Source organism: Psammomys obesus, unplaced genomic scaffold (assembly GCF_907164565.1).
Source record: "Psammomys obesus unplaced genomic scaffold, mPsaObe1.curated_primary_1811, whole genome shotgun sequence".
NCBI classification, from domain to species: Eukaryota; Metazoa; Chordata; class Mammalia; order Rodentia; family Muridae; genus Psammomys; species Psammomys obesus.
The window spans coordinates 7,401,664-7,418,868 of NW_026596440.1; the positions used below are offsets into that span (position 1 = coordinate 7,401,664).

The 17,205-nt window shown below is 45.8% G+C and overlaps 1 protein-coding gene across 8 annotated transcripts in view; it reads right to left on the reverse strand.

Annotated features, from left to right (window-relative positions):
* The window catches only part of Aopep (aminopeptidase O (putative)), a 296,969-nt gene that overhangs the window by 69,839 nt on the left and 209,925 nt on the right, over nucleotides 1-17,205 (reverse strand). For all 8 annotated transcript variants that reach the window (XM_055597938.1, XM_055597943.1, XM_055597941.1 and 5 more), the window contains exon 11: nucleotides 15,655-15,715. In XM_055597938.1, coding sequence (XP_055453913.1) covers nucleotides 15,655-15,715 — 61 coding nt within the window. The remainder of the gene's footprint in view (nucleotides 1-15,654; nucleotides 15,716-17,205) is intronic.

Consider the following 17,205-nt stretch of genomic DNA (forward strand, 5'->3'; position numbering starts at 1 on the left):
TGTTTTTCTACTTTGGAAGCTGCCTTAATTCCATTTTGATCAGGAGAGATCTGAATAAATAAAAGTATTGGGGTTTTATTTTTTCCCCTTTCATTTCCATTTCTCCTATGTGAACTGGAAAATGTCATATTTTCAGCATTTCTTTCTATTAACACAACACTTGGAAGCTACGTGTCAAAGTTAAGGCCATATGATTATATTCTTTATAAAGTTCAAAGAAAATATTAAGAAATACCAGTAAAGATAATACTACATATGCACCACACAAGTCATAAAAATGTTGACCAACCAAATGTCTTATCTTAATGGTATCAAAGCCAGAGGAAAGGGTCTCTGAAGCACCAGCTGTCCAAGATCACAGAGCCTTGTAACTGGTAGAAAACCAGAACAACTCAGTTCTAACAGACGCAGTTTCCACAGTACTTATCACCCAAGCTGCTCTGCCTATGCCTCATGAGGTTCCAGCCTAAGAATGGAGACACTGGGTCCCAGGTAATTCCAGAGCCTTTATCACCTCATATAGCCTGGCCCTTAGGTTCTGATTGGAACTAAGGAACAGCTACTATGACTGTGTCTCTTTAAAAATCACGTTTTACATAGATTTGATTAACCACAGGTCAAAAAAAAAAAAATCAAAAATGTAATCCAACCCCATAACAGCTGCTGAAAGAAACACTATCACATACCCTTCGACATGAGTAGATTCTTAGCATGTGAATGTGTGTGTACAGATGTGCACGCGTGTGTGCATCTCCATGTGGGGGCAAGAGGTCAGCTTCAAGTGCTGCTCCTTGGAAGCTGCTCACTTTAATTTTTCAGACAGCATCTCTCACTGGGCTGGAGCTTGACAAGGTGGCCATAGGTTGGCTGAGCAAGGACCTGCCTATGTGGCCTCCCCAGTGATGGGCTTTGTTATATGCGTTCTGTGGTTCAGACTCAGGTCATCACACTTGCATGGCCCTCTCATGAAGAAGCAAGGGTTCCTTTTGAGATTCATGGTTAATACAATTCCAGTCCTGCACAGCTTAACCTCTGTCTCTGGGGGCCTGGTTTAATGTTGACTTAAAGCACTGTTCACAGAAGGCAGCACTTCCTGTGTTCTGATTACACAGCTAGCCTAGAATGGGAGGAGGGGGCTATGCCAATGGAAAAGACTCTTTGCTATGTCTAAAGGGATTGTACCATTCAACAGTATCCTATGATAGCTGACTTCCTTAAGGTGTGGGCAACCTGCTCTGATCAAATACTTGGAACACACACACCCATGCACGCACGCACACACACACACCCATGCACGCACGCACACACATACACACATGCACGCATGCACACACGCAAGCACACTCATGTGCTTGGGCAGCATTCATGTGCTTTGGGAGAATTAATGACAAACATCTCCTAAAGCCACAGACACACATATATGATCTGTTAGTATTTTATTAGCTGGAAAGCCAACACCACATGTAGGTTCCTTCCATCATTTCCTGAGGAACGATATGGTGTGGTTCGGTATGGTATGCAGAGGTATGGGTCTGGCTGTGCCACCTACTCCATGTGCATAAGGAGGGACCTTATAGGGAGGCTATGGCTCAAGAAAATCTATTCTTTTATAAAATTTGTCCACTCAGACTAGATTGCTAGTCATCAGGCCTCTAAAGGGAACTTACATAAATTACAATTTGCAAACTGAAGATTGGGCCTAAGTCGTCTATCTTAACAAGTGTTACATTAAAAAAAAAAAAAAAAAGTTTTCCCTCACACACACAAAGGAAAGCAAAATCTACCACCTTTGGAGACTAGGGTTACTGATTCTAATACAAATAATTATGATAGAAAACCAGTTTCCAGGGTGTTTCACCAAACACTTAGCTCTATAGAAGGGGAAAACAAGGGTAAGGGCATGTCCTAATTGGTTACTGATCCCTTTTTTCTTCCTGGGACACTCCTCCAGTAGCGGATTAAATCAATGTTTAATGCTCTCCAGGTCCAGCTGTGTCCATATTAGGAAAGCCAGAACTTTCACATCTCCCTTGTCAAAAAGGACCCGTCCTCCTCTGCTTCCACCGACTGTGTGTGGAGGTGGGAGAGTGGGTGCTGGGGAAGGTGAACTGGATCTCAGATTGATCATCCAAGCAGCAAACCCTCATTGTTCTTCAGATACCAAACATAACTTCTCTCTACACATAACAGAGCTTCTGAGCTCAGCAGTTGGACAGGAAAAAGCTGCAGGGGACATGGCTACCCCTATGAGACAAGGTACAAGAGCCCATCAGACATTTTATGTTTCTGTTAGCTCCCTAAGGTTGCATTAAGCCTAACAGTCTCCTGGGACCCTCCCACTTCTCTGAGTTGCTCGTGGAACCCAGGGCCTCATATATACTAGGTGAATAATTTTTCACCAAGCTCCACGTTGTCTTACTTTCCTGATTATGGGTTTTAACCCATTATACACATACTGTGGTCTGTTTTAGTTTTGCTGCTTATCTTCCTTGCCTTGCCGTTTGAGGTTTAAGGTCACCAGGAAACAGGCTAGTTCAACCAAGCTGTTGCTGTTTTCTGTGCTGACCTGTGAATCTGGCCACTTTGAAGCCCAGGTGTAATAGGGGAAGGTGTCTCAGAGGTCTAAGACTCCCGTACCCTATCTCCTGACACACGACCTCTGAGCTTGTGAGACACACTTTACTGAGGGTGAAGTGAGATGGTACATGAAGCAGGCAGAACAGTAATCTTAACTCCCCCACCCTCTCCACCCCCATCTTTTTCCCAGAGACAAAAGCCTGTCTGGTATTTTGAACCAAAGTAAACTTTCAAAGGCCACAGAGATAACTGGGTTGTGACATCATAATAAAAAGCCTGACCCGACGACTACAAGAACTTTGTGTCCTTGGACGGAGCCTGTAGAGGTCTGGCACGTCTGCGCCACCACCACCTGCCCCTTCCAAAGACAAGTGGCGGATAGGAGGAAGCAGGGTTCTTTCTCATACCCCTTATTACAAAGGAGAAGCGATAATTGAATCAGTAGCCCCTTCTCATATAAAACAATAGGCCATCTGTGTTACAGGAAGGAATATGGAAAACAAAGCCAGATATGGTGGTTACACCTGCAATCTCAGCATTTGTAACATAGAGTCAAGAAGACAAAGAGTTCAAGGCCAGCCTGGGATACATAGTAATACTCAGTGTCAAAACAAACAGACAGACAGAGATGTTGACTCTCCTACTACACTGCTCTGAATGTATCAGCACAATAAAGTCTCAGCTGTAGAAACATCAGAAACCCAATGCACTAATTAACAGGGGCTTCCAAGTTAGACTCATTAGTTGCCTCATCTGTAAAATGAGCACAGCAATGTTTAGCTTACAGACTTCTGAGTAGAAGTACATCAGTATCATGCATGATGCTCTGACAGAGCCTCCTTAATAAAACAGTGGCCTCTTTCATCTTGGATGTTCTAATACACAAAACAGGGAAGAGGAAAGAATTAAATTACATTGAAAATGCAGTTCTTAGGGCTGGTAGAGATGGCTCAGTGGGTTAAATTTCTTGTTATTAAAGCATTAGGACCTGAATTTGGATCCCATAAGCTTATAAACAAAACAAAAGAAGAACATGATCCCATGGCAACAGCCATGATCCCAGAACTGAGAGTCAGAGAGAAGAAAATTCCACAAGCTTGCTGGCCAGCCAGTCTATTAACCAGTGAGTTCCAGCGTTAGTGAGAGACTCTGACTCAATGGGAGGCACTAGAGAAAAGGTTCTGCAGTTAGAGCTCTTCCTGTTCTGCAGTTAGAGCTCTTCCTGCTCTTCCCTGGGATCCAAGTTTGATTCCCAGCATCCACACCTAGTGGCTCACAACCTCCTGTCACTCCACTTCTAGGGGATCAGATGTGTTCTTCTGGCCTCTTTGGCTATGTGCACACACATGACCTTCATGCACACAAGCAAATGATTAAAACAGTCTTAGAACATAAGTTGGAAAGTGACACAGGAAGACTTGCACACTGGAAATTTAAAAACTACATGCAGACAGTTATCCTGCATATTCTTGGGTTTGCCACGGATAGCTTCTTTAAGGATTTATGTGAGACTCTCGCAGATGTCACTAACTACAAAACCAGTGATCATACAAAACAAACCACACACACACACACACACACACACACACACGCACGCACACTTGCGAATGTGCTTTGAGGAGGGGAGGCCAGTGAGAACCCTGGAGAAACAGACTTGATTATAAATACAAGCAGAGTCTTGAGGAGCAGCACACAGCACAAGTGAGAGCACCACGGGGAAAGGGGAGAAAAAGAGACGAGCAGCCCGACGCCCAGGGAAACAGGCAGCACGGCTGGCTCCAACTCACTTGCTGCCCGGCACCCTGGTCCTGAGTTCTGTGCATTGACTTGGCTGCCCTCCCATGTGTCTTTATGACAACAAATTGCTGAAATTAAAGAACTGAGTGGTGAAGCTTTGGGCATGAATGATGTCATGTTGCAAAGTCGAGGCTGATAACAATCGGGTGCCCCTAGCACCCCAAAACCATCATATGGGAGCTTCCTTAGTGTGCTGTGCAATTCCGCTTGGCCTACAAAGGGAAGTATTTTTAGCATTTAGTATTTGTAGCCCACTTTGTAACAGACATATAAATACATGGAAAATACAACTTTTGGAAAGCGTCTGGGTCCAGTTGCCCCAACCCCAGGTAGGTTCAGCCCTCTCAACATAAGGACCACCATGGTCCTCTGATGTGAAAATGGCAGTTTCTCATAAATGTGGGCACCATTCTGGTTCAGTGTGTTTTGCTTTGTAAGCAGTAGATTCTCTAATGATTTAAACAAAAAGCCAAACTGAGGGAGGCTTCTTCCGGAGGAGTTGGCCTATAACTGCCAACAGCCACAACAGCCACACTGGGCCTCCTCCTCCAGGGTATTTAGACAATGGGCATAAAGGAGCACTTTGCTTTTCTATCTCTCAGTGAAGCAGGAAACTGGACTGTAGTGTTTCCTCATCTGTAGAAATTCTGACACTAACAAGCCCAGTGCAGTTTCCCATTTCTTACTGGTCAGAAAGGTTAATATCCATAGATAACTGATCTGCATCTGAGACCAGCACCTTCCTTCCTTTTAGTCATTGGCACACAGTTCACAGAGCCTGTGACCTGTCTCTTTAGTCATCTCTCAAAAGGCTGATCTCCAGCGGGGAGAGAAAAGGCAAGTATTGGCAGCATTTCTTAACAAGGTTTACAGGGCATCACACAGGAAGGCAGGTAAAACTCACGCCTGCCACCACACAGGGGTCAGATCCCAAGGAGAGAAAGGCATTCCTCTTAGAGGCGACCAGGCACACATATGATGTAAGAGCCAGTGTGGTGACCAGGTACAATATGTGGCGACACAAGGCTCTTCTCTTCACTCACACTACAGAAGCAGTGAGGCAGGTATCAAACAAGGTAAGAGGCCACCAAGTGTCAAACCACTTGGAGCTCACACTGTGACAGTGTAGTGACAGCTTAGCAGGACCAGAGGCAGGATGCAGCAGTTTGTAAAGGTTCAGGCAGAGGACACACCTGGAAGGACAGGGCCTCTGCTTTGGACCCAAGCTCTCATTAGGGGCCATCAACTTCCACACTCCTGCTTGGTCTCAGCACAGAGGACAGAAGCCAGGGCCTTAAGATGAGAATTCAATGTTGAAAGCCAAGAGGATGCAGATGACACCCTTCCAGTGATGTAGCTGATAAGAACTGTTCATTTTAGTGGTCTGGCATTTATCGTCTAATTTGGTTTCTGCCTCAGGAGAATATGGGTTGCATCTACCAAAGGCCAAAACCTAAACTAATCTGCAGTCACTCAAACCAGAAACAATTAGCCCTTGGGCCCTATGCAGAGCTCCAGTTCACAAACAGGGCTGGCCTTTAGAGACAGCTAAGAGATGGGCTCTGTGTGCCCATTGTACTATCTGGAGATGCCCAGGAGCATAAGACAAGGAAAGGATGGGTTCAAAGAAAAAGAGCAGTCACCACTGCCCAGGGCTCTCTGCTATGTGCCTTTGTGGTACCTACATTCACCAAAAGCAAAGATGGAGTCATGTCAAGTTAGGTTAGAAACACTACTAAAGTTACAAGAGACCTTAGTCTCGACCTCATCTGTGCTACTAACTAGGCCTGCAAGGGCTGGAAGATGGCAGCACTTCTCACAGAGGTAATCTTATCATGGGGAGGAAGGTAGGCATAGTTCCCTAAGGCTCCTAGCTGGTGCTCGTAAAGGCCTTCTGAAAATTGTACATACTAGACAAGATGAAGCAGAGGAAGCAATGCCCAGGAAATGTACCATGCAGACATCAAGCCTATCTGCTACTTTAGTGGTTCTTCACAACGGAGAAGGAAGAACGGTGCTATTCTCTAGAAGCAGAATTCTCTGGTGGAAGGAGTTGGAACAACATGCCCAGTGCACTGAGGAAGGCCTCAGAGAGCCGCTGCCTCAAAACCCAAGATGCTGATGTTACCATCCAGATGTGCAATGATGCTAGGAGATGTCAGGTAGTGCCACAGTGCCAACTCACTGGCATGCTCTTAAATTCAGGAAGGACATCATGCTCATATAAAGACAACTAGTTCTCAAGGACAGCGTTGAAGAGAAAAAAACAACCAGAGAGGCTGGGTCAGCTTTTACAAAGTACTAGGCAGCAACCACTGACAGATTTATCTTCCTTGTAGCTATCTTCCTACCAATTCTCTGAGTCTATATGCTCCTTTTTACAGAGCTCTCACAACGCTCACATGTCCCGAGATGGTCCATCACAGTGTACACCTTGATGGCAATCATACAGCTTCCTTACACAAGAAGCTTGCTGACTCATGAGTGAGCTGGGCTTGATTCTGCCTCCCAGGTAAACAAATACCAGAGTCAACCTCCAGAGCTCTCTGGTTCTGAGGCAGAGGCCTCTGTGCCTTGCTGATCAATCACACTGAGCTCACAGCAGTATGTACCCTAATATCCAGCACACTGCATATTGATACACTGTTGTGCTTGAACAAACATCAGAGCAAGCATCTGGACCACATAGGCAGAAAATGAAATTGAAGGATGCTAAGTGCGTAGAATGTACTAAGAGAAGGAAAGTTTAACAAAAACTTTTCCAGGGTATAACCTAAATATAGATCCTATCAACCAGTCCCAGATCTACTTGTGGAGAGTAGGAACAGGCTCCGTCTAAGCTTTAAGTCAGCCCCTGGGTAAGTCTGATGGCCAGTGATCTCTGACCTATGTGCTATTCTTCTAGCAGGGAGTTAGCCTATCTCTTCAGTAAATCCTTGAACCACTCACCACCAACTCTCTTTTCTTCTGTTGGAGACAGGATTCAGCTCATAGCCCTAGTTTGCTTGGAGCAAGATGACTCCTAGTGTGTAGCGACCTCCTGTCCCTGTCCCCCAATAAGGCTACAGGAGTGTGCTCCAAAGCGTAGTTCTCCATCTTTCTAAAGCTAGATGGCCTGGCTTTCTTACCCTGCTTCGAAAGGCACAACAGGTTTGTTTTAGTTTACTAAACAAATATTAGATTTCTCTCCACTGGTGCCACATGTCTGAAAGTATTTGCATCAATTTGGCCTAGTTTACAATTCTCACTTTTTTTTTTTTTTCCCTCAAGGGAAAAAAAAGTCCTCTAATGTTCTTCAACCAAGAAAGCCATTCTCACATGAATCATACATAAGTTCCATGAGCTCACTTTAAAAATACATGTTCAGCTGAGGACCAGCTCAGGAGTGAGGCACACACCCAGCACACATGAAGCCTTAGATTTAGGCCTTACCAGCATGTGTCCACCTACACACGAATATTCAATCTGAAATCCCAAAAGGCACAGGCCTTTGGTCTCACTCCACCATCAAATTCTCCAGGGACCTCTTCCATCCTTGCCAGGATCTAGGCACTACAAAATTTGTATTTCAACCATATGGCATGCTCTACAAGGCTGCAGACTTACTCCTTTTGAATTCGTATATATGTATACATGCAGGTGTGGTGCATATATATGCATGTACACGTCTGTAGAAGCCTAGAGTCATCCTCATGAAGGCACTCTCTCCTTTGAGATAGGGCCTCTCACCGGCCTGGAGCTTACCCATTAGGCTAGATTGTTTGGCTCTAAAGCCCTGGGAATCCCTGTCTCGGCCTCCCCAGGCCTGGGATAGAAAGCCCTGGGACCACCACACCTAGAACTTTCCCCTGGGTTCTGGGTCCTCCCACTTCTGAAGCATGCTGCTTACCAGCTAAGCCATTCCCACCCCACACCTTCTTTAAAGACTCCTGTGGATGGGAGTCCCAGCTCACCCCCTGTGTGCTCTGGTTACGCACTATTGGCCAGACAGATTTAATGCTTCTTTTAAAGTATCAGTGCAAATAAACAACTCTGGACATAAAAGTTCTAAGTTGAAAACCAAGGGACAAGAGTCCATCTTATGTCCTCCCTCTTCACTGAATCACTTCATCCTGTTGAGAAGGAGAACCGTATAACCCTTCACTCAGGAAGTTATCTTTCCAACAGGCCTGTTGACCATCTGGCCATGCTGTGAAACTGCCACTCAAACAACTGTTACACCATCAAAAGCCTCTGGTGATGCCCTGCATTAAAGGCCCTGTGTGATCTGGTTGTGTCCCCTTGGCAGAGCCTGCTCTCCACAGACAACAAGCAGTCACACACCGTTCCTAACAGAGTCTGGAAGGGAAAGACCCTGACTCTAAATCATTACTCAGTCATATCAACAGGTGGGTTCCATGACTAATTTTAAAGCAATTTATGCTTGCTTCTATCACTGGGGACAAACCATGGTATGAATGGTTTTTGGAGGGGCTGAAAAGAAGAACTACTGCAGCCCTAGCAGGGGAGGCGCTTGTCTCTGGAACCAGGTACTACCCCTTGTGCTTCAGCCCTGGTTCTAACCCAGGCTTATCACAGACTTTGATTACCCCACACAGGTCACATGGGCACATAAGTCCCCCTCCCACAGTGATCTTCCTGCTTTCCATCTCCAATCCACCTGTCCTTCAGAACCGGATCCCAGTGCCTCTGTAGCCTCTTTTCATCCATGGCAGAAGTGACCAACCATGAGCTCTCTAAGGCTAGCTTGGTGGGATGGCTTTCTGGTTTAGGCTGGTTATGTATATACTTTCTCCTACTGAACTGCATTGCAACTTAAGGAAAACTCATCTTTTCCTTTACCCACAGACCCTCGTGAAGAATATAACCTAGGCACAGGAAAGGCACTCGGGAGGGAAGGCTTGTTTGTAAAACTCTTCCACCAGGCCTAGGGGTTGGCGATGTTCCTGCAGAAGCCTGGGCACAGGAAAGGCAGTGGGACAGGAGGGCTCATTTCAGCAAAGATGGCACTTCTTTCCATACTGTGGAGCCCTGTGTCAGAGTGGATCCCTGTGCATTTAACACCAGCTTCTGCCACTCTGTGTCAGGAAGGCTCACAGTGGATCTTGCAGCAGTACACACTGCCAATGCCTGCACCTCTGCAACATGGAAAAGCAAACCCTTTTTTGTTCACTTTTTCTACCAGATATTCTACCAGACTTTCAAGTGTTTTGGACTAAGTAATCAGCATCATTTGGGACAAAAAAGCCCACCATACTCAGAGTGTATTCCTCCATGGGATTAAAATGCAGTGATGCTGGCTCAAGTGATCTTTATTGTGTTGAAGATTTCCTAGAATGGCTGTATAGGAGGAAGGTCCCATCAACAGTAAAATGAAATCACATGTGCAGGCTTTAATCCAGTGCAACAGGTGTCCTTACAAGGAGGAGATAGGGATGGAGACTAGAATGTGTGTACATGACCCTGACACACACCCACATGCACACATTGCGGGTGTGCAGGCCAAGGAGAGAGGCCTCAGGAGAAGCCAACTCTGACGTCAAACATCAACTGTCAAAACTATAAGAAAATCACATCGCTGTTAAAGCCTCCTTGTTGTAGACTTAGTTACATAAAGACTAGCAAAAAAAAAAATTGAGTACTAAACTATAAATAACAACAACAACAACAAAAGCCTGAAAATGAGAAGGTGACTCCACTGAGCAGTACAGCAATTTGAAGAAGCTGTGGAAAGAGCCAGGCACCTTGGTGGACAGCAAGTGGCTGCCAGGAGGCATGCTCTTTGCAGATGCTGCCTCCAGCAAGCCAGAGAGCTCAGTCACCAAACAGAGTGACAGTGAACTTACCCAGAGGCCCAAGTGAACCCTGCCATGGGCACCTCCACTACTAACAAGAAACAAAGGCTCATAGCCTTTTCTTGATTGGCCATTAAGGGTAGAACTTCTATAAATGCCGGGGGATTAATTATTCCAGTGGCCTCAAGGATTAAGAGGAAAACACTGCATGGGCATAATACAAGAAGCCTACAAGTCTTCCTCCTGAGAAACCAGCTGGCATCTCTGCACAGAACACCCACTCTTGGCTACAAGAACATGCAACAGACCTGACCACCTTTTCTCAGTGACATAACTGCAGCATTTTCCCTCTAGAGCCTCAGTCTCCCCTTACTGGCTGTGTGACCTTTGGCAGCTTCTTGATGTTTGCTTGGAAGTGCCTTTTTCTTGAGATGGCAAGGTAACTTCTGTTCTCACACCTGGGATTCAGGGGCCAGTGCAGGATTCAGGTGGATCTCTGCCAATTCCCGGGACCTATAATGCAGCTGGCCTGACAGCCACCTCACTGCCCTTTGACCTGCCCCTGCTTCCACTGACTCTACTACAGTCTTCTAAGAAGGAGCTCTGAGACGGATCTAAGGCTCATTTAAGTTAGTGTGAGGACATGTTCAGACCTGTGGGAACAGGTTGGCTAGGAGTAGAACCTGAGAGAAACAAAGCAGGGATTTGTTCCCTTGAGAGGCCTGCTGTGAACTCTGTAGGCCTGCAGCTCAGCTCTACACCTTGAGGTCAGCTGTGGAGAAGCAATGGCGCTGCACTAGCCAGCTCCACTTTGACTCAGGCTTCAGAGACTTACTGTAACTTCACTCAGGTCCACTCTGTGGATGACTAACAGCTTCAGAACAGGTCTGCTCACCAGGGCACACAGGCCAGGAGAGCAGTTCTCAAAAGCGCGCACACACGCGCACACACACACACTCAGACACTCTCACACTCATACACACACACTCATATACACATACAAACTCACACATTCATACACACATATACACTCACACACTCATACACAAACTCACATACTCATACACACACTCACACAAACAAAAATAAAAACAAATCTTTAAAAGAAATCAGGCAGAGAGTGGTATAAGCTGCCTCAAGCTTACTGACAACCTAGCAGGGCACACCGCTGCTCCAGGGACCTGCAGGTGTTCAGCTCACAGACTCTTTCTTTAAAAAGTACTTTTACCTGTGGCTGGACTCATGTACATGTACAACTGTGCATGCCTGGCCACTGCACACTGTGTACTCAAATAGTGTGGCAAAAAATTTAAAATTAAAGAAATGTCTTACTCTCTCTTTTTCTTCTTTCTTTCTTTCTGTTTCTCTCTCTCTTGTTTCCCGCTTTCTACTCCTGCACTTCTTCCTCCTTTGTTATCAGCATGAGGCTTCTTAATCTGATGCTTTACACATTCCATCTCAACACAGATGCTAAATTTTAATCACAAATGCTTGGTTTTTATTTTTATTTCATATAGTCTACAGGTGAGAAGTAGATTCATGATTATACCTGAGCTATGTCAAGCAATAATAAATTTTTAGCATTTAAATCTAGTCAAATTTAATTACAATTAGACTCAAGGTTCAGCCACTGAGGCTAGCTGTTAGCACAGGCCTGCAACCCCACACTCAGGAGGCAGAACCATCAATGTCTGTGAGTCCCAGACCAGTCTGGGCTACAGGGCAAGTGTTAGTTCAGCCTGGGCTGCACAAGGGGATCTTGACAAACAAACAAACAAACAAACAAGCAAACAAGAGGCTCAGCAGACAAAACCAGAAAGATACTCATCATGATAAGTGCTGTGGAAGTATGTGAAACACACAAATACAATAACATAAAGGCAGTCATGATGAATACAGAACAGAAGAAAGAGAATGCTGGAGAGATAGGAAAGAGCTGTGCAAAGGAGACTGTTGCTTGGAGTCTGGTAGTTATGGCTGCCCATATATGCCTGGAAGGTGGGGGAAAAAAATTCTGAAGAGGTCAGCCTTGGGCAGGACTGAAAGCATCACTAGTAGGCCAGACAGCGTTTTCAGAACACGTCAATAAAAAGAGTTTCGCTGGGGATGGATTTGAACTGTGTTTGACCAATTGTCTACCGCACTAGCCCAGGCAAAATACAATAAGGAAATGGTGCAGGTTCTGGGGATTAGGGTCAGGATTGTAGATTTGCTTACAGAGGGACCTCAGGACTTGACAAAGTCCAGAACAATCTCAGAACTAGCAGAGGCCTCCGAGGCTGTGTAGCCATCCAACCAATAACTGAGGGTTTGGATGGAGAAATGCTATCTCTAGTGCATCTGAACAGAAACGTCTTACTGAAGGCTGAAACATGACTGTGTAGGTAAGATGGGCCTTAGGGCATACATGACAGGAAACAATCATGTACGCTGATCAAGTATGTGGGCAATGGTGCAATGGCAGCAGCAGCTTTCACACTGCCTGGGATATAACACACATGCAGACTATGATGGCTGTGTGTGCATACTCAGGGTATATATGTATACAAGGGCTGGTATCCTCATAGAGGTCTGGGAACCAATCCCCAGTGCACTAGGAGACAGCTGTATACTATTCCAACGTAGGGTTGAAGAGCTGACAAAATTTAGTTTGGCACCATTCATCAGGAAGCAGAAGTCATCAACACTTGCTCTTCAGCTTATATTAAAGGACAAAAGAAAGCAGGGAAGAAACACTGTCTAGAAATTAAGATCAAAGCTCTAATTTATTTTTAAAAGGTTGGACACCTGCTACATAGCTCAAGAAGCAGGCATGAGGTTTACAGTAGGCTGCCAGCAGGCCCCACAGTTCAGACTCAGCTTCTGGCTGGCCTTGCTACTGGAGCTTACTGTTTTTATGAATGGAGATAACACATCCATCATGACCAGGGCCTGAGCGCCATCTCCTGTACCACAAAACCAAACAAAAAAGGTAGAGAAAAGATAGAATGTGCACTTATAGGTTCTGAAAAGACATACAGCAAAGCATTCTCTTCAGATGCCAGACACTGTGGCACCAGCCTGGAACTCCACCCAGCACTCTGCAGGTACCAAAAGGTGGGTAGGGAAACCTCAGCTATGAGATATCCCAAGGCCAGCCCGGGCTATGTGAGACCCTGCCTCAAAGACCACAGGAAGGGAGGGGTCACCTCTGGGTCATTTTCATTTCCTTATTTACAAGAATTTTATTTCCTAAAACTAGTATGCAATGTTTTTACAGAAAAATTGTCATAAAAGGCAACAAGACTGAGGACATAGTTAATTTCAGTCTTTGCAAGGTCAAACAAAGGTTACAGAGCTGAGATAGTCTTAAAGAGGTTGGATCCAATTCATCTGTCTCTGAGAGTCTTGTGCCTACTTCAGCTGCTCCTGAAGCCATGTCCACTTACATTCTTTTTATGGTTTCTATCCAGCATAGCTATGAAGGAACATTAAGGCAGACCTTTCTGAGAAGACAAAAAGCCTCTGTAGCCTTGGGATGGAAACTTCTTAAGGGAACACTAGTCCCTGTCATCAGAGACTTTGGTTGCTTGAGGATAGAAATTCTGAAGAGAACAAAGAGCAGAGAGCCTGTTGATGCTGTGCTGTCACTGCAGGGCAGGCATGCTAGTAATTTTATATTATAATGATGGACAAAGAACAAGGTGCCCCATTCACCACGTGTTCCTGCCACCACAGGCTCTCAGGCCCTGCCAAGCAAAAAGAAACTTCCAAGGAGTGTGAAAGGGGCTGAGAGCAGGTAGGTCACCAATGGACACATAAATAACCAGAGACCTGGGGTGGGGTGGAAGGGTAGAGTGGTGGTTGAGAGATGCTATGTGATCGCTCACCAGCCGGAATTTATGTCCTAAATCAGGCTTGCTTCTGTCTGCTGCTGCTGTTTTTACCAAACAGATAGGCACTCAGGGAAATGCCAGTTGGGCCATAAAGGTAAGCGGTAGCTGTTGGGCCTCACTGCACTTGGTTTCATCAGTTCATGGTAGAAAGCCTTGTCTATGCGAAAGCCATCACTAGTGCATATAGATTTTGGAAGAAAAGGCTCAGTTCAGAGGCAAATCTCTCCCTTTCTTATTCCTTTCCCTAGTTTGTACGAGGCAACCTCCCCTGCTGGCACTCAGAGGCGGGTCAGGCCAGCCTCATACTCCACATGCCAGCCTGCTTCTGGGCACGCGATGCTCAGGTTTGGGACTTTCCTTTTCTTCCCTCCTGGCTAGCTGGTGCAAATAATGGTCCTGTTCCAGAGCAGGGAGTTGGTGAGTGGCTGAGCTTCCAACTCTCCCCAGCTTTCAGCCACACCAAGAATGCCTGGGAGCCATCTACAGCTTGGCTTAGACCCACAAAGCAAACTCTGCAGAGACTGCCAGAAATGTCCCCACCTAAAACACTGCAGGGTGAGGCTGCTTTTCTGAGTCATCTTCTTCGGAAGCCACCTTCTACAAAACCACAGGCTCTCACAACATACCTGACTTTAAAGTGTTGTCTTCCAGGCTCCACGTAGCCTCACCTCATCTTTTTTGTTTAGTTTTTAATTTCTTTTATGGTTCCCAAAGGGACTGAGCCAAATAAGTAGCTTTGAGTGGCTGGCATGCATTTCTAAACTGAAGGCCAAAGGTCTCCAGTGAGCTGATATTGGCTGGTAGTAACATTTCTCCTTGTTTGAACACCCTCTGCTGCATTTCATGGGTCACAGACGCTCACTGACACTCCAGACAGTCCCAAGCAGAGGATCACATATCCAGCCACAAAACAAGAAATAGGCAGGCTGCTTGCCTGAACACAGGACCAAGCTCTTCATTGCCACAGGGGGTCTGTCCACAGCCACCAAGACCTACTACAACAGTAAATCCCAACCCTGGGGCTAGAGAGGAACCTGGATTATCTAATAGATTCCAGAAGCATGTACCTAGAAGATAAGCAGGGACAGAAAGCTCTAGGCCAGGTGACCCATGGGGCTGGTGAAGATTTCTCTCTCACAGCATACCCATGACTTAAAAGACAGAAGAAAACTGAGTTCAGGTCCCCAAGACAAAGCAATGACTGACTGGGAGGAGAAGCCTGCCTGATGTGTGGCCCTTAACTATAATAGGGAGGAATCTGAAAGGCAGGTTGGAATGAAAACAAGTGCCATGGTCAGGTAAAAGCTGGGGTAAACCAGATCACCTGTTTGACAAATCCAAGCCAGATGCTTAACCTACTACAGGTATTAAACTGTTGAATGGAGACTCCACCCAAAATACACAACATGCTTTGAATGGCATCACTTAACATACAATACAGTGGCCACTGTCACATCTGCCCACATCCCAAAGGTGCCCAAGCCAGTGGCTGCTGGAAGCCAGCAGTTTCCTGACAGCATTACTTTTATAGACATATTAAAAACACCCTGTCATGGCTGAGAGGCTAGTAACAAGCTTTACTCTGTTCCCAAAACAGTTATCCCAGGTACCTTAGGTATTCCGGAACACTCAAGCCAGTCATGGGTGATGTTCTCAATGGTCAGGCCGAACCTTCAGAAAAACAAACAAACAAACAAACAAACAAACAAACAGAAACCTAATGGTTAAAAAAACACTTCAGAGCACACACAACCAGGATGGCTAAGAACTCGGGCAGAGGATGTGCTTTCTTGAAAAACAGCACTGCCCCATTGGCTGGGGGTGTGGGAAGGAACTCATTACACATCAGGGTGATCTCTCGAGGAAACAGCAGTGTCTGCACATGGAAACTGAAGAGTCACAGGCACATAGCAACAGGTGATTTTAATGCTGTGAGGGGATCAAGGAGTGTTCCCAGAAAACATGGAGCTGGCAAGGCAAGTGAGGCTTCAACAACAGCTAGCGTGGCAGCAAGCTGTGAGATGGACAGTAACAACGGGCTGCAAAAACAGGGTACACTGGGATCGGCCCCTGTCTGTTTTCTAGGCAGGCCCACATCAAACCCCCTCTCCATGCAGTAACAGGAATGCTTGTTACATTGGCTGAAATGCTTTTGCTTTCTTGCCCTGCTGACTTCATTGGTCTGTAAAATCATTAACTATCTGGAATATTAAGAGCTGGTGGTCTTCCTTCATCAATGCAGTTTACAGCAAACCTACCTCCTTTCATCCCCTTCCAGACAATTCTCACTCATGTCCACTCTCTGCTCCCTGGTCCTTAGCCAGGAAGAAGGCAGCCTGTTTCCTTGGGTACCCATAACTCCCTATCCCCCACTTGATCACAGTGTCTAGCATGTTTGGGACTGAATTATTTGGTTGCATCACTTTTACAATCTCCTTGAAGGATGAAGGGCTTCCTCTAGCAGCCAATCCCAGCACTCACCACGGTTCCTGGTAGGAAACTGATTTCTATGGAGATGTTTTTACTTGAATAAATGAAAGCACATTTCTAGGAGATTTCTGCTCTGCAGGTAAAGCCTTGGCTAGTCAAGCCTGATGGCCAGAGTCCCACCCTAAAATCCACACAAGAAGCTGGATGTGGTGGCACACCATCTGTAATCCCAGCACTGCTATCAGGAGAAGGGAGTGGAGACAGAACAACTGCCTCAAAGTTTGTGGGCCAGCTAGCAGAAAACAAAAGAGTAACCCTGCCTTAGCAGGGTACAGTTGAGAACAGACTCTCCAGAGTTGTCATCTGGCAACAATGGGCAGGTATATGAGCACACACATGCACAGAATAAATGTAAACAACTCCCTGCTACAGTTTCTCTATTGACAACAGAAGTTGTTGAAATATGCAGTATAACCCACAATGTTGAGGTACTCTAAGGCTAGGACCACCAGGTAGAAGATGAGGAGAGAACCTAAGATAGAGAGACTACCTCTTCAGGCCAACCTGGTCCCCACAGTCAGTGGAATTTCTGGCCATGCCTCATAAGAAAGATAAGTAAATTTTGCACTCAAAAATACATATGAAGGGAGGAGTCTGTTCCTCAGAGCACCTTCAAGAGGACCACTGTCCTCCCTTGAGCTTGGGAGAAGGCCTGGAAACACCCTCAGTGG